At 47.8% G+C, this 24273-nt stretch overlaps 1 protein-coding gene and 1 long non-coding RNA gene across 2 annotated transcripts in view; one reads left to right on the plus strand and one right to left on the minus strand.

Annotated features, from left to right (window-relative positions):
• The window catches only part of CUNH11orf53 (chromosome unknown C11orf53 homolog), a gene marked incomplete at its 5' end in the record, with an annotated part of 38118 nt that extends 26062 nt beyond the window's left edge, over positions 1-12056 (plus strand). Inside the window, 3 exons of the mRNA XM_013006261.2 lie at positions 5315-5357; positions 8812-9110; positions 11655-12056. Coding sequence (XP_012861715.2) covers positions 5315-5357; positions 8812-9110; positions 11655-12056 — 744 coding nt within the window. The remainder of the gene's footprint in view (positions 1-5314; positions 5358-8811; positions 9111-11654) is intronic.
• An 11031-nt stretch (positions 12057-23087) lies between these two features.
• The window catches only part of LOC123522544, a 7162-nt gene continuing 5976 nt past the window's right edge, over positions 23088-24273 (minus strand). The window contains exon 3 of the long non-coding RNA XR_006680798.1: positions 23088-23466. This is a non-coding gene — a long non-coding RNA (uncharacterized LOC123522544). The remainder of the gene's footprint in view (positions 23467-24273) is intronic.

The following is a 24273-nucleotide window of genomic DNA, read 5'->3' on the forward strand; positions in this document are numbered from 1 at the left end:
CTACCTATAACCCCCTCCCAGGGGGATGGACAATAGACAAGGCGAGACATCGGACAGTGAAAGGCATGAAAAAAGATTGTAAATTATCAAGGGTTCATGAGGGAGGGTGGGGTGGGGAGTGGACATTTAAGACCTTTGTTCTATATTTTGGACAAGTACTTTTTTAAAATCATTTTATTGGGGACTCATACAACTCATCACAATCCATACATAGATCCATTGTCTCAAGCACAACTGTACATATGTTGCCATCATCGTTTTCAATGCATTTTCTTTCTACTTGAGCCCTTGGTATCAGCTCCTCAAGTTGGGTGGATCTCAAAATACTACTGGGAAGAGTTTCCTCCCCAATTTAGAGTCCACAATGATGACAGGGATGAAATAAAACATTTTAGAGCTTCATTTGCTGACAGCATGACTCACAATGAGAAAAAATGCCTGCAGATATTCTTTTAAAAGCAGACAGTGGAATGTACTAAGTATGATATAGGAAAATTAGAAGTCAGCAGAAATACAATGGAGCCCATAAGGATTAATAGTCAGATGATTAGTGACAGGCATTAATGAGCTGAAATGGACTGGTATTGATCATACTAAATCAGATGGTGTTATGGTCTACATAGTGTTACAATAATTGACAAAAAGAACGAACTAAGATCTATCTTGTAGTGCAGTGCTGTCAGTGAGAGGACACTATCTATCTGCCTTCAAGACCAGGGAATATAGCTATTATTCAAATTTAGGCACCAACCCCAAATGTCAAAGATGAATAAATTAAAGATTTTTACCAAATGCTACAGTCTGAAATTGATCAAATACACAATCAGGATAGATTGATAATTACTGATGACTGGAATCTAAAACTTGGAAACAAAAAAGAAGGATTCGTAGTTGGAAATAGGTGTGGTGATAGAAATAATGCTGTAGAGTATATGGTGGAATTTTGCAAAAACAATGAACTGTTCATTGCAAAAAAACATTTTTCTACCAATATGAATTGCAACTATACAAATGGACCTCACTGGGTGGAATACACAGGAATCAAATTGACTACATCTATGTGTGAAAAGAAGGCAACGGAAAACATTCATATGATCAGTCAGAACAAGACCAGGAACCAACTTCGGAATAGACCATAACTAAATTGCTCATATTCAAGATCAAGTGGAAGCTGAAGAATATTAAAACAAGTCCACGACAGGAAAAGTATGACCTTGAGTATATTCCACCTGAATTTAGAGACCATCTCGACATAGATTTGATACATTGCACACTCATGACCAAAGACCAGATAGGCTTGGAGATGACCCCAAGACCATCACACATGGAGACAGCAAACAGTCACTAAGAAGACAGGAGAGAAAGAAAATACCCAAATGGATGTCGGTAGAGACTCTGGAACATAAAGTAACCGGAGCCCATAGAAGAAAGCCTGAGGCAAGAGCTGAACCAAGGCTTTCAAAGGTGGTTCCAGAACAGGAAGCTTTGAAATGAAATGTGCAATGACTGGGCTGAGAACATTTAAAGAAAATATCACTCTTGGCGTTTGGCAAGCTGAAAGACATGAAAACCCGAAAACTCAAACTTGGAGTGGCAATATCGAAGGACACAAAATTTAATGATGCAGGAAGCATCAAAAGAAGATGGAGTTACGATAGCAAAAAGAATCCATCTAGCAATGATCAATATATAACACCCCAACCCCCAGAGGGATGAACAACAGAAATGTGGGTGAAGGGAGGCAGCTGACTGTGCAAGATATGAAAATAATCATCATTTATAGTTTATCAAGGGATCACAAGAATGGGAGGTGGGAGAGGGGGAGGAGCTGATACCAAGAGCTCAAGTAGAAAAAAACGTTTTGAAAATTATGATGGCAACATATGTACAGATGTGCTTGACACAAAGTTTCTAAAGCTATAAATCTTCACAGGAGCAGAGTGTGCACCTCTCTCCTCTGAGGTGGCTGATGACTTCAACCATTGACCTTTGCATTACTAGTCAAGTGTTTAACCATTTGTGTTACCGGGACTCCTTCTAGTTAAACATGCACAGTAAAATTTTAGGAGCCCTGGTGCCATCCTGGTTACACACTGGGTTGTTAACTGCAAAGTCAGCAGTTTGAAATCACCAGCTGCTCTTGATGGGGGCGGGGGAGGGAGGGGGACACTTTCTAGTCCTGTAAAGAGTTACAGTCTCAGAAACCCACAGGAGAAGTGCTACCCCGTCCTATAAGGCCTCCAAGAGTTAGAGTAAACTGGATGGCGAAGATTGAGAGTAAGATTTTGTAGGTAACCACTTCCAGAATGGAAATAGTGTGCGTAACTTCCAAAGCAGGTACAGGGAGAAGAAACTAAGAAGAGATTTCTTTTCACTTGAGAAATAAGCAAAAGCCTCTAGATTTGTTCCTCATCTTTGTGGACTTTGAAGATAATAAATTTGGATTAGGTACAGTGCAGAGCTGGTAAGCCTACAGTAACAATTAACCAAGAACAGAAGAAAAACCCAAACCTACAGCAATCCGGTCCATTATGACACATGGCAACTCGACCTAGAAATGTCAAGTCTGTAAATCTTCATGGGAGCAGAGAGCCTCATCTTTCTGCTGGTGAGACTGGACCCCAGATGGTGCAGTTAGCAGTCCAGTGCTTGCCTGAAAGCCCCACTGATGCTCCTTCAGAAGAAGAAAGAGGAGGGGAAATGATGCTATGGGTTACTGTTTATATAAGAGGGGAAAAACTTAGAGCAGAGATATAAAAGTGTGCAGAGTTGGAGCCAGCCAGAGTGACAGAATTGGGTTTTCTCTGTGCTTTGGACCGATGCTGGAGAGAGAGCGGGTAGTCAATGTACAGATGGCTGACGATGCTGAGATGGGTACTGATTCTGATGTTCATCCAATTGGGTCTGTGTATTGTCTCTCGAAGGAGCCTTGTCTAGGAGAGTTAAAGAAGACCAGGAGGGGAAGAAGCAGGGAGACAGCAATGGGCCGGCTCCCTAGGCAGTACCCAGGACAGCAACCACTCGGACACACCCTACTCACAGGAGGAAGGAGGCTGAGGCTGAAGTCAGAGCATGCCAGATCAGAGAGGATCACTTGGCCACATGGGCCCTGGCAACACAAGCTGATGTTCCCAAGTCACAGTGCTTCCATGGTTTAGCCTTTGCCTCCCTTTCTTCCATACAAGGGGATAGGGAGCGCTGAGCTACAGCCACCGCCAACCTCTTAATGCCCGAGAGTTTACGTCTGCCACTTAAAAATGCTAACTTGATGAACAGGAAAACACATAAACCAGTTCATATTCAGCAGACTATATTGCAGATTTGAAGCTACTTAAAAATACACCTTCACCCCATTTGCTTATCCACCTGTTTTGTCTTCAGTGATTGTGTGATGGTGAACATCTCAGACTGCCGGTGCCCGGCTATTAACAGATATAGCATTTGGGGTCTTAAAGGCTTGAAGTTACACAAGCCGTCATTCAGCAGTGAAGCAATAAGTCCACATGGAAGAAGCACACCACCAGTGTGATCATGAGGAATCATAGGGACAGGGTAATAGGCATCAGCAGACACCTAGCAAACAAAAACATATTGTTGAGAATGAGGGGGGCTGGAGTAGAGATCCAAAGCCCATCTGTAGATAGCGGAAAAATCTCCCCACAGAGGGTCCACAGGGAGGGGATGAATCACCAGGGTACAGTAAAGCTTTGATGAAACACACTATATTCCTCTGGTTCCTTGAGGCTTCCTCACCCCCCACTCCCATGACCCCAGTGCTGCTTCCCAGTTCAGACTAGACCAGAACATGTCCACAGGTCTAGAAAGGGATGGGAGCTCATGACACACAGAATCCTGGAGCGGGAATGGTGATGCCGGAAGGGTAGGGGGAAGAGGGGGAGAGGAAGGAACAAAGGGGGAACCAATGGCAATGATCAACACATGAATTTCCACCCCTCTACAGGAGGAAGAACAACAGAAAACACGGGGGAAGGGAGACAACGGTCGGTGTGGGAGATGAAATAAGAAAGATTGTACATAACAATGTACAATCTACTGGGGGGTGATGAGGGGGCGCAGAGGAAGGGAGAGGGAAAAAAAGAGCTGGTACCAAGGGCTCAATAGAAAGTAAATGTCTAGAAGAGAATGAGGGCAACCTATGTACAAACATGCCTGATTCAATTGATATATGGATTGCGACAAGAGTTGTATGAGCCCCCAATAAAATGATTTTTTAAAGAACTAAAATACAAATAGTAAAATGCTAAATACACTTTAAATCTTATTTTTTACACACACACAAAAATATGCCTTAATAATACTAGTTAATGCTCATATACTCTTTACTTTACACCAGAAATGATTCTAAGTTACAGACAGTTAACTCTTTTACAAGACTAGAAAGCCCTTTCTCCCTTACAGAGAGACAGACATTACAAAAGGAGTTGTGTTTTGTTGAATTCAAATTTCAAGCTTGGTCAGATAATAAATGTATTATAAAACCCAAACAAACCCTGTGCCATCAAGTTGATTCTGACTCACATGTGCATAGTTCATGTGCTCAGATAATTTAATGTAGGCATGTATGGAACTAGCATAGCTGATGGCACTGCAGGTTGCTCACGGCAAGGTCAGCGGTGCAAGCCCACCGGCAGCTCTGCTGGCAAAAGATGAGGCTGTCTGTTCCCATAAAGAGTTCCAGTCTCAGCAAACCTATATAGGGTTGCTAAGAACCAGAATTAACTCATAGCAGTGGACTCAAGTGCTTGGCTGCTAACTAAAAAGGTCGGTAGTTCAAACCTACTAGCTGCTCCACAGGAATAAGGTGCTCCCATTAGTTTCCATCAAGATGAGAACCTTTTACACCCCATAGGGCCGCCCTATCCTCTCCGGTAGGGTCTCGCTGTGCACTGGAGTGGACTGGACAGCAAAGGGCTGGTTTAATAGATATATAAAATATACATTTCTTCATATATGTAGAAGTATAAGCTTATATACATAGATAGATGTTTGATGAGTAAAGCAAACACTATACAGCAATGAAAAAATTCTTAAGCTTCATCTAGTCAATGTTTTTGAGTATACTTACCACAATCTGAAAGTTTAGCATCTCTCTGCTGCTTATAGTCTTTGTTCCCTGATATTTGAATTTCCACTCTCAGTTGGACCCTATCCCAAAACACAGTCCACCAAGTAATGTTTCTGAGTCCCAGAAAAGGAAGCTTACAAAATGTACTCCTGGTCTGGTTTGTTTTGTTTTGTTTTCATTCAAACTTGCGACCACGGAAGAACATACATCCCTCTCTTTGCCTTGCAGGGCAGCACCAGTGCTTGTCCATCTCCGTTTGTCCAGGTGCCAGGTGAGTACTGGGATTCAATTCACTGGGCCCCTTTTTGAGTTGAAAATGGCTTCTATTCTTATAAAACAGCTTTCCAGCACTAAATTAATTTTGTTTAACTAGTTATGGAAAAAATGTGGAAAGAACAAATGCTGTGTTGTCTATATTTTTATAATTTAAAAGAATGACAAAGGAAAAATATGATTTTTAAGAGATGAGGGAAGTCAGAAAGTCTTGGTGCAAATTCACGGATCCTTTGAGTAAACAAAGGTATCAAAATGTGAAGCCATTGTTTCTCAATATGTCCTCTACCTACATCTACATACTTCTAAAGGCAGTGTTTCCATCTCTCTAATCCAGTGCTTCTCAACCTTCCGAGTGCCACGACCCTTTAATACAGTTCCTCATATTGTGGTGACACCCCCCCCACCAACCATAAGATTATTTTCGTTGCTGCTTCATAACTGTAATTTTGCTACTGTTATGAATCGTAATGTAAATATCTGATATGAAGGCTGTATTTTCATTGTTACAAAGTGAACATAATTAAACCTATGGTTGGGAGCCACGGCTCTAATCCTTTCCCCGTAGAAGTCTTTGCTCTTTGATTAACACCATGTCCAAAAGGCAGTTTTGGTATCCTCGGGGGACTCACATCGTGTTCTTTGAGTTTGAGGAGCAAAAAGAAGCCTGAAGGGGCAAGACCAGGGCTGCAGGATGGACGGGGTAAGGTTTCCCAAAGGAATTCTCCTAGGACAGCGCTTGTTACCCTCAGAGAATGAACAGTGAAGGGGGAAGGGGAGGGGGGAGAGTTCTTGGTGCAATTTTCCTGGTCTTTTCCTCACTAATGCAGTTTTTAATATTCTTCAAGTTTCTTTCTAAGAAGCCTCTGGGATTCTTAGAGAAAAATCTATCAAGATTAGCCCTTAGGACTAAAAAAATAAAATAAAATGACCACAAACTTCTGGGCTGACCCCCAATGCTTTGAACTGAACTGGCCCTGCAGCTTCCCTGGGAGCCATTGTTTGATTAGACCTTTTTTAAAAAAAAAATCTTTTATTGGGGGCTCTTACATCTCTTATCACAATCCCTACTTTCATCCAGTGTGTCAAGCACTTTTACACATATGCAGCCATCATCATTTTCAAAGCATTCTCTTCCCCCTTGAGCCCCTGATAACAGCTTCCCACCTCTACCCCCTCCCTCCCCAGCCCGCCCTCCCTCACGAGCCCTTGATAAGTTATAGATTATTTTTCCATATTTTACATCATCCTCCGTTGCCCCTCACCCACTTTTCTGTTATTCGTTCCCCTGGGAGGGGGTTCTAGTTTGATCCTTGTGATCAATTCCCTGGCTTTTCTCCCCCCACCTCTCCTAATCCTCCTGGTATCTCTACTCTCCTTGTTGGCCCTGAGGGGTTTATCTATCCAGGATTCCCTGTGTTGTGGGCTCTTATCTGTAGCAGTGTGCATGTTCTGGTCTAATCTGATTTGTAAGGTAGAATTGAGGACATGAGAGTGAGGTGAAGGAAGCACCAAAGAACCAGAGGAAAGGCCCCCTAACAAGATTAACGGAATGCTGGTGGTGAAGAGGTTGTGCATTTGGTCAACAGTTCAAAACCACCAACCGCTCCTTGGGAGAAGGACGAGGCTTTCTACCCCTGTAAAGAGTTACAGTCTCGAAACCCACAGGGACAGTTCTACCCTGTCCAATGGCTCTGAACAGATTGGATGGCAGTGAGTTTGGTTTGGTTTTAACAAGACTAAGACAAGTATACTACTGAGAGAATTCCCCTGCTGCAGTCCTCAACTGATTATGGAGACATGCTTAAACACGTTTTCCTTAGAATAAGCCCACGGATATGTGACCTCAAACTCTCAGAGCAGTATTTTTTAACTGATCTGATCTGCTTCCGATGAAAACTCTAAATGCAGTCTTCAAAGACAGGAGCAGATGAGCAGTTGAGAGACCATGGCATGAACAGAACTGTGCTATAAATTCCCATGGAGAATTTTGTCTTCCCCCATATACAAATACATATATACATATACATCATGGAAATGTTGATTTGAACACAATACTATGCCAAAGGGTTGACTAAAAATGTAAAGTATGGCTCCCCTCGAGTTTTCAGGTCATTTGGAAATATGATTGTATGACTGGCATAAAAGATTAGCGGATCGAATATGAACTGCTACATTGTGCGGTGAGGCCAGAGTCCTAGGCATGTTGAGTCGTGTATGACATGGTCATGATAACCTGGGAAAGGTGTCTGGATGGGACCCTCTTCTCTCCCAAACAAGGTGGGCAGGGACGAATCCTAGGGTAGTCCTGTGGTCAGAGGGAGCATCAAGAAAACAAGCCCTTTGAACTTCCTCTGACTCAGCCAGGTGTGGTCTTAGGGTGGCTACTCAGAACACACCAGACATTAGTTGGAATATGGAGTCCACGTTATTAACGACTATGTGTCTCCTGCTTTAGCAAAAAGACAAAGTCAGGGAGTGTTTGGCAAACACCCGTCTTCTCTCTTTGACCCATTGCACTCAGTGGCCGTAATGCACCTCTTGGCTTCAGCTTCATTCCATTTTCATCAAAGGATGCTTTCAAACCCAAGTGCACGCTTCCCCAACGTGCAGAGTCCTGGGGAGCTGGGTGCAGGGTGCAGTGTGGCCACAAACCAAGAACACACCTCCCGGCCATCGGAACAATTCTGACTCAGAGAGGGACAAGGTAGCAGTGCTCCTGTGAGTTTCTGAGCCTAACTCATCTTTCTCCCAGTGTGGCCACAAGAGGGCAGCAAATAACACAAGACTCTTCCAAAAACCAGACAGCATGTTCCTGAGGCTCTCTTAGCTGTACTGGCCAGGAGCGCTCTTCCCAAAACCAGCCATGAATTCAGAGGTGCAGAACCCAAAGAGAAGGGCCAGCGTGCAAGACGTAAAAGACAAGTGCAGCTTGCCCTTGAGCGGAGACCAGGTTCTAGGTATCCCTTTATCTAGTCAACAACAAGGCTTCCGGAATGTTCTGCAGCCCGGAAGAAGCTAGTTGTACGAGACCCTATGTATATCTATCTACTGCACACAGGGATGCCCTAAAACCGACGCTTCACCCAGCGGAACCAAACAGGTCTCTTTTCATTCTCTCTTGAATCCAGCCCCTTCCCAGCACCATTGCTTGGCCCAAATCAGTTGACCATTGGACTGCAGCCCGTTGGGTGAAGGGAGTGAATTCTTCCCCAAAGGCAGAGTCTACTTGAATTATGTGAACTAGATGGCCAGGGCTAGTTCAGCGAGTTGATGCAGAAATACTTCATGCGACGCAAGGCACTTGCCTATGTAAATGGTAGCCTGGGTCTCAGGCTTACAGAAGCAAGCCCATCCCCCGGGTGGGCGCACCACACTGGCAGCAGCAACGATGAGAAATGCTTTCCTGCTCATTTGGGGTTTTGTGGGGGGTGTTTTTTGGCTCGTTACAGGTTCGCCGGTCATGTCAGGTTACTACGGTGTCAGGCGATCTTTCTTATCCGACTCAGACTTCCATAGCACGAAACCGTTCTCAAATGACGCCTACCCCTCCGGCGTGGCTAAGCCCTTCTCCTGCGAGGCCTCTGCGGGCCAGAGCTTCCCGGGCCTCCTGGAGCCCTACTTCCCGGAGCCCTACGGCGACTACCGGCCCGCCGCCCTGCCGCCCAGCGCGGGCCCCGCGTTCAGCGCCTCGCCCCTGCCACCGCTGCTGCCGCCGCCCTTCCCCGGGGACCCCGCACACTTCGTCTTGGTGAGCCCGCGACTGGCCCCCCCTGAGTCCGCATGGCAGGGAGTCATCTTCAAGGGTCCCTCGATTCAGGGGCTGCTAACCGATGGCGAAGTCAGCAGTTCGAAGCCACCAGCCGCTCCGCTGGGGAAAGACGAGGCTTTCTACTCCCATAAAGAGTAACAGTCTGGGAAACCCACAGGGACAGTGCAACCCTGCCCTATAGGTTCGCGATGAGTCAGCATCCACTCGACGGCCGTGAGTGTCTACGGGAAAGAGCAACCATGGCCACACTGAAGGATGCCCAACAACCAGCGAGGGAAACTGCCGTGGGGGTGGAAACTGCTCGTTGCCACACTCTGCCCCATCCAGTGGCGCCCAGGACAGGAGTCTCAACCTTGATAGACTGACCTAAACACCAAGAGGGTGTACCTAGCTGTTTGGACAGAAAGGACCCACCAGAAGGGGTAGCACGTGAAACTGTAAGGTCAGGATGGACGCCCCGTTTGAGAATCCTCTACTGATTTTAACAGATGTTTCTGGGTCATTCCCCTCCCCTCCACCTCCTCCCCAGGGTATAGGAAGAAACCCTTGGTGGCTAGGTGGCTAACCGCAAGGTCAGCAGTTTGAGTCCACTAGTTGCTCTGGGAGAGAAAGATGAGGCTTTCTACTCCCTCAGAGAGCTACAGTTTCAGAAACTCACAGGAGGAGTTCTACCCTGTCTTACAGAGTTGCTGTGAGTCAGCATCGACCCCATGACAGTGAGTTTGATTGGCACATTGAAGAAACAACTCAGACATATCTGAGTGGTAATCTCCTAGGTTGGGCATGGCTGACTCCTTACCCCCAGGCAAAAAAAATCAGACTTTACCTGCCACCATGTTCCTCATAACATTTCTACCCGATACAACTCCAGAGAGGTCAGTTCATCAAAGTCTGGAACTAGCCCGAGACCTGTAAAGTCTTCGGGCCCAAGAAAATCAATCTCTAAGTTGAAATTTTAGGCACAGAGTAAGGATCAATGTTATCGAGTACAGGATCCATGCCAAGGTGCCCTGGTGGCATTGTGGACTATAGAGGCATTGAACTGCCAACTGCAACGTCAACAAGTCGAACCTACCACAAGCCGCTCTCTGAGAGAAAGAGGAGGCTTTCTACTCCTATAAAGGGTTACAGTCTCCCAAGACTCACAGGGGCACTTTTACCCTGTCCTGTAGGAGCCTGGTGGTGTAATGGTTACATGTTGGGCTGCGATCCACGTGGCCAGCAGTTCAAAACCACCAGCAGCTCCACAGGAACAAGACTGGGCTTTTGATTCCTGTAAACAGTCAGTCTCTAAGCCCACAGGGAGCTGCGATGAGTCAGCTCGGACGGATGGCTGTGAGTTTGCTTTATGGTATAGGATCACTGTGAGTTGGAATCGCCTTGGTGGCCGTGAGTTTGGTGTGGGTTGGGCTCTGTGCCCAGGGATTGTACGCACCTTTGTTCACTTAATTCAGAGTACAGCGTGAAGTGCCCAACTGTCAGGAAGGTGGTAAGGGGCCCAGCCATGAATCAAACCCGGACCTTTGCAGCCCCTTTCTTGTCGGACTCAGACTTTCACACCAGGTAGAAATTTTCAAAGCCTCCCTCTTTTTGCTCACGGTGTCCAGATTAGCCTTTCTGACCTACGTAGCTAGAGATGCTTACTAGGTTGTTGGAGAACTACCTCTCCTACGAGCAAGCCTGGAGCTCACCTTTCCTACGGTGGCAATGCATTACACGGCCAGACCACTGTGAGCCTCATTAAAAAAAAGTGCAAGCCAGGGCATTGTAAACAATAAGATACCATCTACTGGTCATTTTATTAATCTCATCTCAGCATTTCACTGATTCAATGCTGTTTTCTTAGAGAGGAATCGAATCAGCAATGAGCGAGCTATCATCCAGAGAATTCTGACTCGTGACGGTGCGGTGTCCGTAGAGTAGAATGCTCCCCAGGGTATCCCTATGGCTGATGTAAAATGGCTTTTCTTCCCAGGAGCCTCTAGGTGGATTCCAGCGACCAACCTTTCACTTAATCCTTTGCACTACCCATGGATTATTAGCTTGTCGATACATTAAAACATGTATATCTATAGCCTTCACTGTCATCTAGTCTATCCCGACTCTATAGGACAGGCTAGAACTGCCCCTGTGAGTTTCCCAGGCTGTAGCTGTTTGCAGGAGTACAAAGCCCTGTCTTCCTCCCACGGACAAGCTGGTGGTTTTGAACTGTGGGCCATGTGAATTGCAGCCCAAGGTGTAAGCACTATGCCATCAAGGCTCCTCATATACATGTATGGCTCCAGCTCATGGCCATTGAGCCAGTTCTAACTCCTGCAAGCACAACCCTGGAGGAGGAAGGGAACTAAAATGTCACTGCTGGTGTCAAAGCCCAGAAGGAACTTGGCTTTGGGCAGCAGCAAGACGTCAGGAACCCTGCCTACTTGGGGAGCTGCTATCTCTTAGCAACCAGCACTGGGGAGAGGGCCTTTCCTTATCAGAGTCTCACATTTGAATAACCCTGGTCCTTTCCATTTTCTCCAGAGAGACTCGTGGGAGCAGACGATGCCCGATGGTCTCAGCCAGTCGGACCCCATGCCCACAGACACCCTGCAGACCTTGATGCCCAGTGCCAGTTGCCTGTCACAGCTTGAGGCCGGGAGCACCCCCCAGCACAGGAGCTCAAGCTGGGGGACCACCCTGACTGGGGCTCAGCCTTACTCTCTGCATGGGCTGGAGGAGCTGCACCACACGCCGGGGTACCCCCCCACACCCTCCTACCCATTCACCCCTTTCATGACCATGGCAAATGACCTCGCGCCCAAGGTGGTGCCGCTCACTGCAGATGAGGGGGCGGATGCTCCTTCCCTTGCCGACGCTGCTGCATGGACGAAGGAAGACGGGGGCATGGTGTGGGGGTCGTACGAGTGCCGCCGAGCCTACTGAGGCTCTGGGTGACAGGAATCCTACCCTACCTTCCTGGGGTCCAGTTCTGCTTCTGCGGGTTGTTGAAGAGGTGCGTGTTGACGCACTGAGAACCGGGCTTTCACCATAAGCCACACTGACACCAAATGCGAGCAAGTGAGGGCGTGCACTTCTAACCCTTGCCACCACCAGCACCCTGGAGGTCCACCGAATATTAAGTAAATACCTTGGGCCCCCATTCTAGAAGCCATCAGACCATGATGCCTTGCTGAAACTTTAGTAACCCATTATTAAATCTTCTGTTAGCCTCCAGGTATCATTTTTGTTTGGTTTGGGGCTTTGTTTTGGGTTGGGATTTTTTTGCACTGATATTATTTTCCTAAAATTGCATTAAAATGTACATGCAGATCATGATACTTGATGATGTTCCTGCTTGATTTTTCTGAGTTATAATATATGTGTATTCTTTAGTGAAAACAGTGCACAGGCTATCATGCTAATGGGGTCACATACAACGAAGCTCATTTTATACCATGTGACTGTATTTCCCACCTTCTGATGGCCGAGGGACAAAATGCAGTCTCATAGGGAAATGCCGTCTCATCACTCAAACAGAACAAAGTCAGAGGCCACGGCTTCCTAAGCACACCGTCTCAACTCTGCCGGGACCTCTCCAAAGTGATCCAATCCCGAACGAGTAATAAAGACAAGGTCTCTCTTTGATCCATGCCAGCCTTAAACGTGTGGACATTGTCTCTCTAATGGCTTGGGTAATCAGTGATCCGAGCAGAAGAATAAGATTGGCATTTTGGAATCAAATAGGAGTACACGTATTTTAAAGAAATACGATAAAACCCAGGGCCAGACTATTGATAAGAAACAGCAACGAACAGGGTCTCCTTGTTGTTAGTTACAGTCAAGATGATTCTGACTCAGATGACCTTGAGTGTGTGGCATGGCACTGCCCACTAGGGTTTTCAAGGTTGTGACCTGTTGAAAGCAGCTGGCAAGGTCACTATTCCCAGGAGCTTCTGGGTACGTTTGAACCACCAACCTTTGGGCTAGTCGTTGAAGGCTTAACTTTTAACACGTGTACCACCCCGGGACTCTTACTATGCATAAATGGGGGAACGTACCTTTGAAACCCCCATCTATCTTGCGCACGTTTTCCTAGGACGGGTTCCTTGGAAAACTAAGTTCCCACAGCAAGTCCCATCGAGGGAGGTCCAGGTCCATCGGTTGTACCTGCACCCTTCCTATCTTCCCACTGCCTTCCTTTCTAGCTTTTGGCTTTCTGAGCCCCTCTGCTCTCCCCTAGCTAATTCTCTACCTCTGTCACCTGGGAGCACAAAGGTCTCCATCTGCACCAGGTTGCCCAGACACACCTGTGACACTCTTCTTCACAGCCCAGTCTTTGTTGCAATCTCACAGACGCTATCCCAGCCAGGTGGTGGTGGAATGGGTTCCGACTCATAGGGTCTCTATGCTCAATAGAAGGAAATCCTGCTTGGTCCTTTGGCTCTGATTTGAGCTCATTGTTGCAGCTACCAGGTCAATCCATCTCGTTGCGGGTCTTCCGCTCTTTCACTGACCCTTTGCTTACCATGCACGATGGCCTTCTCCAGGGACAAGTCCCTCCTGAGAACATGTACAAAGGATGGGAGACAACATCTAGCCATCTTTGCTTCCAAGGAGCTTTCTGGCAAGACTTCTTGCAAAACAGATTCCGTTCTTCTCCCGGCTGTCCATAGGATAGTCAGTATTCTTCATCAACGCCATCGTTCGGACCTATCCATTCGTCTGCAGTCTCCCTTATTCACTGCCCCACTTGCTCAGGCCCACGAGCCAATTGAAAACATCATGGCTTGGGCCACTTTGGTATTCAAAGTGACAAACGTTTTTGCTTTTGAGTACATCAAAGAGGTCTTTTGCAGCAGATTAGCCCCATGCAATTCATCATCTGCTTTCTTGATGGCTGCTTACATAGTGTTGATGATGGAGCCCAGTAACATGAGATTCTTGGTAACTTCAACACCATCTCCATTTATCATGATATTATTATTGGTCCAGTTGTGAAGACTGGTCTATTACTCAGCTGTTGGTTTGTCGCACTGTGGTGGCTTACATGTTGCTGTGATGCTGGAAGCTAGGCTAGTGGTATTTCAAAACCCATCAGAATCTCCCATGGTGGATACATTTCAGTAGAGCTTCCAGACTAAGACAGACTAGGAAGAAGGACATGGTGTTCTCCTTCTTTAAGAAAAAAAAAAAAAAAAAGACCAGTTAAAACTTTATACCAGCTCAGTAGGAGTCCAGAAATTCAAATAATGAATTTAATTCACATTTAAAAGCAGATATGGAACCTTGGTGATGTGGTGGATGCTCGTGCTACTAACCGACAAGGTCAGCAGTTTGAAACCACCAGCCACTCTGAGGGAGAAAGACGGAGTTTCCACTCTTGTAAAGATGAGTTACAGCCCGGGAAACCCACAGAGGGTAGTTCCACCCTGACCTTTAGGGATGCTTTGAGTCAGAATCAACTGGTTGGCCGTGAGTTTGGGTTAATATTCCTCTTCTCCAGGGTTTTGGGTACTTTCTAACTAAAAAACGTAGTTAGACACGCAAACCTTTCTCTATCTCACCCATAAGGAGAGACTGAGGAATGAGTGTGTGCTCCTTGGCAGCTGGGTGTCCCTCTCCCAGCTTAACTGGCTGCAGTTCTTGCTCCACTCCCACCAGCCCCTTGGGACGGTCTTATCTAATGAAAGATTATGAGATCCGGGTCGTGTCTGGGTTCAGGGGTCTCAACATCAGTTGTTGGATCAACTGTGTACGGTTGAATCACCACAGCTATCCACAGCTTACCATGTGCTGCCAAGTTGCACGCAACACCGTAGTGATTGTGTGCATCATAAATGCGTGTCCAAATCAAGAGCTTTCCTGTTCTTGGGTTGGTAGCCCTAAGTGGCAGGCATGCTCACGTCTCTGAGGTCGGCCATTCCTGCATCCTGCTCATCTCCTCAGGGCTGCCGGAGGGTGCAATGGCTTTCAGACAGGACAGGACATGTGGCGCTGAGCAACTTGGCTCTTGAACAACCCGTGGGGCACTCCATGAGTTTAGTGAGGGAGCTCTACAGTCTTCTGCGTGTTCTGAAAATTAACTTACGAAAGGAGACACGCTGTTAGATACGTTTCAGTTATCTAATCTACGCAGGGCAGGGAGACTGGTAACCCACAAAAACCAGCCCCTCAGTGCCTGCAGTCAATTCCAGCTCATAGGGACACTATGGGATAGGGTAGCCCCCCCCCCCCCCAACCAGGGTTTCCGAGACTAACTCTTTACAGGAGTAGAATGCTTCATCTTTCTCTCACAGGGTGGCTGGTGGTTTTGAACCACTGGCCTGGCGGTTAGCTGCTCAATGCCAAATGGCAGCTGAAAATTTTCAGAATGAAGATTTAGCATACAAAGAGGATTCGATGAGACATATATGTTCACTGGGTTCTCGCTCGTGGTCCTAGGAATTTTCAATGGTCTATTTAAAACTGACAGAAGCTGCAAAGCTGCCGACCTGGAAATGCATGGTATTGTCCTAGGACATCGCCCACTCCCCCAATGGCTGTCAGCCTCACCTGTGTCTGAGAAGAACTCTGTCCATCGGGGTTTCAATGCCCCAGTGTTCAGAACTGCAGGTTTTTCTTCTGAGGTGGTTTCTGGTGAACACCAACCTCCCCCTTAGTGGCCAAGTGTGTTAACCATTGGCTTCCCCCAGGGCCTCTTTCCCTCACTGTTTTCTTCCACTTGCTGGTCTCTATTCATAATAACACACAGACTGGCAACAACAACTCCACAGCGATTCCTCCTCCCTAAACTTGTTACACTTTGACTCACCTTCCTGGGAAAGCCAGAGAGACGCAGAGTGGGGTGGGGGTGGGGGGGGTCACAAGTCCACCTTTGTCAGTTCCTGCCAGGGCACGGGATGTGTTCAAGGTGAAAAATAAGCAGATTTAGAAAACTGACCAGACGATAGTGTCAAAAGTTAAGAAAAACCCTGAAAAGGAAATTTGCCCATGCAAAGCTGCCCTACCGCTCCTAGTCAGGAGAGCCCTGTAAACAGACAGGATAGCACGCGGCTGGAAGGGTTTGCGCTGTTATTCTAACCCTGGAGGACAAGAGAAGAAAACCACAGCTCTACCACCTTTATTGAAGGAATGCTTTCAACCTTCAGGATGACTCGTGGCTCGGCTAAAGAATACAATACAATGATGTTGTTGTGGTAGAGTAAGAAAACTAAAGAACTTTATAAAGAAGTTCCACAAAGGGAAAATAATTAATAACCTTAATAATTCCGTACACAGGCATTCTTTCCCTCTCCCCTCTTCTCCCTCTCCCTCTATCTCTCCTACACACACACACACACACATACACACACACACACACAATAAGAAATCTTTCATGGTAGTTCATTTCTTAATAGTTACACGTATCCATAAGGAATAAAAACATCAGTCACACGTTAAAGAACCAAAATAACCACGGAAACCCATGGTTTAATCATACTGCATTATCTCGATTCCAGCAAACACATACCAGAAGGACCATTTCTTCCCTCTTTCTAGTCTGTCTGAGTCTGGAGGCTCTGTTGAAACCTGTCCACCACGGGTGGCCCTTCTGGTGTTTGAAATACCAGTGGCACAGCGTCCAGCCTCACAGCGCCATGCAAGTCACCACAGAACAACAAACGGATAGCTGAGTGGTGGTGCAGGGTCACCATGGTGCATGTTGTCGTTCTATATCCGAACTTAGCAATATATTGTGTATAGGTGCTGCATCTAACCTTCGGGAATTGGTTATTTAGACATTTCACAAATATCTCCTAATGCAAGCCACTGTCCACCTATTGTCAGAATACTCAGAGACAAAAGCTAAGAAATACAAATGACTGAAGAGTTTGCACAAACTGACCTCAGTGAGTTGTCACCCTCTGAATCAAGGTCTTAATTATGATTCATCTGTGTGGTCTGATAAAGATTTGATCAAGATTGGATGAGCATCTATAAAGTGCTGGGCTCAGAACCAGGTACTGGTGGCATAGAGTGAACCATTCATGACTCCTTCCCTTGAGGACTCTCTTTAACTAAAACATAAAGTAATTGCAAATTGGACTGAGATCCAAACGGTCGGCAGTTCAAAACCACCATCAGCTCTACAGGAGAAAGACTGGGCTTTCTACTCCCGTAAACAATTACAGTCTTGGAAAGCCACAGGGAGTGAGTCAGCATTGACCTGATGCCAGCGAGTCTGGGGTTCATATGGTTCTGTCCTGCGCTAGAGCCAGATGTTAACCAGCTCTGGTGGCACAATGATTAAGTGCACGTCACTGAAAGGATGTCAGCAGGGACCCATCCAGGGCAGTCACCCAGGGTGGACAGTATGAATTAAAAAACACACACATATGAATTTTGCTAACGGGGTCTTCTGAATAAATATTATTTATGTTCATATTTAGCATTATCCCTGGTGTGATTAAAATAGATATGCCATCTAGATCTAGAATCCTCAAAAGTGGGACTACTGATAATAAAATCTTCCACTAAACATACAAAAAAAAACCCAACTCACTGCCACCGAGTCAATTCTGACTCAGTGAACCTGTTGGACAGGGTAGAACAGCCCCTGTGAGTGTCCAAGACGGTAAAATCATCCTCGGTTATTCATAAATGATGATGCCAGGCTATGGTTTAGTCTCTCAGACAGCAGTATCTGCTAGCCATAACCCCTAATAAAGTAAGTTTGTTATATACTGTCAGATATTGTAATGTCAAAAGAAAAGAAAAGAATTTCACAAGTTATAAAATGAGAAGAAAAAATGAAGAGAAAACAAATACTGGCTAAGAATGGTTTTTAAATATTAGGGAAATGGACAGATCTCCCTTCCAAGCTCCCCCTAGCATAGTGTCTTTCGTGGAATATTCCAAAAGGTTCAATGCTTTAAAAGTTAGTCCTAAGTAAAGATCACTCCAGCTGAACTGATGTTCTATCTCTTAGCCCTGGACAGGTATTCACAGGTTTTCATCACAGATGTCTTTATGTCTTAAATATTTTTTTAAGTGAAAAATGTCCTTTGAGAGCAGTGTGCGGTGCTATTTTGGCTGCATCATGAAGAAAAGTTAAAACTTTGAATATATCTCACGGGAAGAGACTTATTGGTCACACATTATTCAATAACCTCCATTTAATAGGCTTCCTGGTCATTTCCATAAGAACCAAACGTTCGCTCTAAGACCTAATAAGCACTTGTTTTCCCCAGGTATTCAAGTTTTGGAACTTGATATTTACCACATCGTTTGGTAACAGTGTCTCAAATCAAGACGGTGAAAGCACTTTGCATCCGTAAAGAAGTTGGAGCTTGTAGTCAAATTTAGAGGGAAAATGCTACACTTTTCCCTCCCATTGAACATGCATGCGTCTTTGCTATCTATGTCTATAGACAATAAAGTCCCCTACTTTCTGACTCCGGGCGAGAAACCTAACACCCTGCAGCGTCGTTTACGTAGAGGACAGCACGAATGTTTCAGTGTCCTGTTTAGAGCTTAACCAAGAAAAGCATCCAGTGTGGATCATTCTAGGCGCTGACTGGCTTTAAGAAGAGGGTCAGTCACAAACCAAAGGGCTTCTCAACTCGGTGGCGAGGAGGGTCCAGAAAGCTGTGAGATGTGACCGACAGGAGAGACCTGTTAGCTTCAGAGAGAGAAGGGTTGGGGGCTGCAGGGACTTGGCACTGGGCCAGACTCGAGATGCTCATCAGTCTATACTGAATGAATGAGAGGACCCAGCACACCCAGAATGGAAAAGCAGACATCTGGATGCAGGAGGAGAGGCATTCCACATTGCTCACAGAGCACTGAAGGCAAAACTATGGCCGATTGATCTCTTTATCCCTTGTGCTCGACACCACGTCAGGTGCTCAGTAAATACCTAACTGGGATTTGACTCGATTGATCATTGAGTTTGCAGCATCCAATCGGGAGTGCCCACTGATGCAATGGACGTCTACTGTGGCCCAAGTGCTCAGCCCAAACAGTGGACCCAAAGCTCGTAGCAGTGAGACGCCTCCTAACATGTGAACTCCCAGACTCTACGTTATAGACTCAATCACATTAAGCCCATTGAAACTCCACAATGGCTTTTTTTGTTTTCCCCCCAGTCTTTTATGACTATCCCAAAGAGGTGATCTGGGCTTCATGTCACACACCCTTGCTGCTGACAAAAGGAAGAGTTCCCTGTGTGAGGGGCATCCAATGTAATTAGCATAATTAGCCCTCCCACTCACCTTGGCCAGCCTTCTCTCAGAGTTTCTGGTGTTCGCTGCCCTTACAGAACACTCTCATCAGGGTGCTGCCTAGTCTGCCACCCACTCAACATCGCTGCCCTACAAGGCACGGTGGAACTGCCTCTGTGGGTTTCTGAGACAGGCACAAGAGTAGAAAGCCTAATAGTTCTCCCCTCGAGGGGCTGGTGGTTTCAAACCACTAACCTTGCAATCATCAGCCCAACTTGAAACCCACTGCACCATCAGGACTCCCACTCCTCCCCATACTGAGAGTAAAACAAACCGCATCCCCCAAATACGTCACATGCACAACATCAAGAAGTATGCTGGCCTATCTTACAGGGACTGTTTTCCCAGGCTAGTAATAACTCATTGTGGTGGTTAGCTGCTGTCAGCCTCGGACTCGCAGAAGCCCTAACATCATGGACCAGAACACCATCCAGTCCAGCACACACACCCTCCCGGATCGGTTGCAGATGGAACTGTTGTGATCCACAGGGTTTCCATTGGCTGATTTTGGAAAGTCTACAGTCAGGTCTTTCTTCCTTGTCTGTTTTAATTTAGAAGCTCTTCTGAACCCTGTTCAGGATCCTAACAACATATTCACCTCCACTGACAGTTGAGCGGTCTCTGCACATGAAGTACACTGGCTTGGGACTGAATCCAGGTCTCTTACAGCCGGTAGATTCTCTATGGTTGAATTGCTAGTACACCTCATAGCTCATGCGTGAGTCATTGGATGAACTTTAGGAAACCCAACCACATAAATGTTGAATAAATAGAATTAGAAAAAGAGGAACTAGAATAAAAAATGCAGTGCCACACATATATCTACATGTATTGGTTTATGTAGTTCAGAGAGGGTCCTCAAACTTTTTAAATAGGGGCCAGTTCACTGTCCCTCAGGTTGTTGGAGGGCCGGACTATAGTTTAAAAAAAAACTATGAACAAACTCCTATGGGCCGGACTATAGTTTAAAAAAATAAAAACTATGAACAAATTCCTATGCACACTGGATGAGTTGTCTGCTAAGCAGGACTGGCAGCGGCGGCAAAAACCCCCGTGGGCCGGATAAATGTCCTTGGTGGGCCGCATGTGGACCATGGGCTATAGTTTGAGGACCCCTGGTTCAGACCCATCAACTGCTCCTTCCAAGAAAGAGGAGGATGTCTTGACCATGTTAAAACTTACAGCCTCAGAAGCTCTAGAGTCAGAATTGACTCAGTGGTTTGTTTTGATTTTTTGAGGGTTTATTTTTAGGGGGGGGGGTGTTGTCCTGCTTTATTTTTTGACACAGTGCATGAATAGGTAGAACAGATTTGTTATTGTGTATTGAAGTGAAAAGTGTTGTCAAAAGTGAAAAGCCTTTGTCAAAAAACGGCCAAGCAGGCAGACCTCATCGGTGGTGGAGAACAAGGGTTTTGGGTGGCCAATTTATCAATGTTTGAATCCTAATTCTGCTGCCTTGGTGCTCCATCATTTTAGGCCTGCTGCCTAACTCCTCAAACCTCTTTCCTCATTTTGAGATGGAGACATTGTCTGATAAATGTGCCTGGTAGATAGCAAGCACTCCATCAACCACAGCTTTTAAAGGCTGTCTATAAGGCATAGCCAGTCTGGCGGATGCGTGGGGCTGGGGCGGGCTAGGGTGGGGTGTGTCTTAGTGCAAATCTGGTTAATCCATCTTCTTCACACAAACATCTATGCAGGGCGGTCTGATGGGAGGGATTGAGCTAGAAAGAAGTCTCCCTTATCACCCCCACTCCCCACCCCCTACCCCCTAAGCTTGGACTGTGGCTCTTCCATACAGGAGCTGCGGGTATGAAATGATACAAACAGCAGAGACCAAAACTTTCTGAAGGGATTCTTCTCCTCAAAGCAGGACTCCAGCCTGGAGAGGTCCAGTCGTCTAAAGTTGCTGGTCAGCACCAGTGCCCACCAAGTGACTGTCCACCCTTGAAACAAGGGCCTCTGCCTGAGCCAGGAGGGCTTCTGGGAGCAAAGGACCAGAGAGTTCTTCGCTGTCCCCACAGATGCCTGCAGAGTACCAAGTCAGTGCCAACTACAAGTACAAAGCTCAACGGAAGAAGACTGGGGGAACACACCACATCCAGAGAAATCAGAGTAAAGCGAAAAAGAGGGCAGTAGAGAAAAGAAAGCGAGGGGAGAAGACCAGGGGCCACCCCTAATTCCAGGCTGGGCCTCCGTGGGGATATTCAGATGCTACTTTGCTCCCTGGTCCTTCGGGCCAGGCAGGGATGAGAGGGATTATGGGCTCTCTCCATCCCCTGCATCCCTCCCTCGCCTTAAGATCTTCTGGTCTTCAGCACTGTCTTCCACCAGGGAGATCAGGATGCAGGTACAGGCGGCTGCAGAGGTTGACAGAATGCAGTGGGCCTGGGAGGTCCACACTCCATCCTGGCCTCTACTGCCAGCTGCCCCCTCAGTCTCCCTATCCCTGACCCTCTCCCGCAAAGACACAGCTTTGGCAGCTGAGAAGTCCCTGCCCAGCAGACTCTGCTCTGAGAGAGCCCCATTTCATCATCATTTCCAACGTTCCTCCCTGCACCACACAGTAGAGGGCATTGAGATTGCTTCTCTGGGGCTAACTATACTTTTGTACTGCAGAGAACTCAGGGAGCAAAAAGCAGAGGCCCATCACCTGTCGCCTGTCCTGGCATGCTGGCAAAAGCTGGGCCTATTTGCACCACTTCTCCTCAGCCTTCTCCCTCTGTCTCCTGGGACTCCTTCCCTAGAAGGGGGGCTATGAGAGGAGTTGCCCTTCCTCCCCCTCCGTCTCTGGACCATGCCTGTCTTCTCCAGCTTCTAAGCCACACGAAGGCTGCCCAGTGAGTGGCTGGTGAAGACGCAACATAAACCCAAGCCTGTAAGGGCTCAGGCTAGGACCAAGAGATCTTCCCCTGGCCCCTGCCACCCCCACCCGCCTCCCCCACTCCCCAATTGCTCACTCCAAAGGGAGAAGCCTTGATCACCGGTCCCTGATCTCTCAGTTAAAATGAGCCAGGAGGAGAGCTTGTGATCACTTCCCAACATTCCCTCCTGTAGTCAAAAAGAAAAAAAAAGAGCGGCATCATTGGCTTCAGAGGGAGACAGAGAGTGAACTTCACCCTGAGGGGACCACTGGCCTCAGAAAATCTCCCAGGTCAGAGGCTGTGGCCAAAGCCTCCCCCTGCTCAACAGGAAGGAGCAATGAAGCTCAATGGGCAGGCAGTGTGCTGAAACCCCAGTGTCCGGGCCCAGACAGAGAGTAGAATGAAAAGGGGGAGACGCCTGCCCGAGGCCAGGTGGAGTGAGAAGGAGACCAGGTGAAGAACGCTGGCTGCCACTGGGCCTTGGGCCTGCAAGCTGGGCCCAGTCACTCTTGGTGGTGCCACACCCCCTGACTGCCATCTTCACTCCCCGAAACCTGAGATTTTCCCTTAAAATGAAGATGGGGTGCTGAAGTCATCCTTCTGGCCAGCCAGCCTGGCTCAAGTGGTCCTGCAGGGCAGCCCAAGTGCCTTGGGTTTGCTGGCTTTGCCTCTGAGGCAGAAATAGAGAGCATCTTTGAGAACACCTGCTCTCTCTGTGAGAAGGTGGACAAAATGCTCAAAATACAATAAAAGCAAAGGCCAAGACCCCAAAGGGTCTCACTCCCTGTTTCTCTGGACTCTCTGTGGGGTGCCTGTGTGCAGGATTTCTGCAGAAGACAGTCCATTTTGTCTGCCCTTTGAATATTCAAATTGAAAGTATCGCGCAATCATTGATTGTCAAATCATGGGTTTCTAGAGGTTTTAAATACTTGGCATGAGGGGGAAAAATCTCAAACCTATACCCGAAGGTATAAACCATTAATTCTGTTTGTCTCCTGCTCCAGGGGCCCGGGTGCAGCCGGATGCTTTGTGAAACTTTAAAAATGTTGCATCTCTGCTTCTCTCCTGCACAGGAGCCCTGCAAGGCGCTGAACCCCTGCAGCTGCAGCATCCAGCCACCGACCCAGCCTCAGCTGGCCACCATGTCCGGTAACTCCACTGCTTCTCCTGGGCCAGGGTCCCCCGGGTCGGGGGTGATTCGATCCGGGTGACTTTCCACAGCTTTTCCTGCATGGAACAGAGAGGCACAAAGTCAGGGCGTGCAAGTCAGGGCCCGGGATCAGGAAATAAGCCACGCTGTGGCAGTTCCGATTCGGCGCCTGCTCCCTAGGGCAGAGGCCCAGAGGCCGCGTTGACCGATCCGGCCGGACCTTCGGCTGCCCGTGTACCCCGGTCCCGGCCCAACCTCCCACTTTCCCCAGTCGCGTCTCAGGGACATCCCGCCGGGCGCGGGCTCTGCGCGCCCAGAAGCGGCGGCGGGGGGAGCTAGAGGCTCGCGCTGAGCCTGGGACCCGAGGAGGGCGCCCCGAGCGCACAGTGCGGAGCTGGGCGGCCCTGTGTGGACCCCGAGGTGCACCTCGCTGCCCTGGGAGCCCCGACCAGGACGAGCAGGTTGCGGGGAGACTGGCCCGCCCGCAGGGCGCGGCGCCCAGGCCCACGGGGTAGCACGGGTGTCCCTGACACTGGGCAAGGAGGACGAACGCAACTTCGTTTCCTGGGGAGACCCCCCAGCTTCCGGGAGGTGGCCCGGGGGGCTCGCTGCTGTCCAGCTGCGGTCCCCATAGTGACCAGGCGAGGCGCTGCCGGTCTGGACACCGTCGCCCGGGGCCTGAGCTGGACGCTCAGTTGGTGGAACGCGGGGCTCGACTCCTCCCCAAGCGGTTCCGCCGCGTGCGTTCTCCCGGGTCCAGGTCGGGGCCGGGGTTCTAGGGGTCCTGCGGGCACCCCGGAAAGCTCTGGGGGCCCAGCTGGGCCTAGCAGCCCGGTGGAACCTACTCACTGGCTCCGCGGGAGCCGGGGCCGCGGCTGGCCGGG

Source organism: Echinops telfairi, unplaced genomic scaffold (genome assembly GCF_000313985.2).
Source record: "Echinops telfairi isolate 266 unplaced genomic scaffold, ASM31398v2 ScPeMD7_7421;HRSCAF=8459, whole genome shotgun sequence".
Taxonomy (NCBI): Eukaryota; Metazoa; Chordata; class Mammalia; order Afrosoricida; family Tenrecidae; genus Echinops; species Echinops telfairi.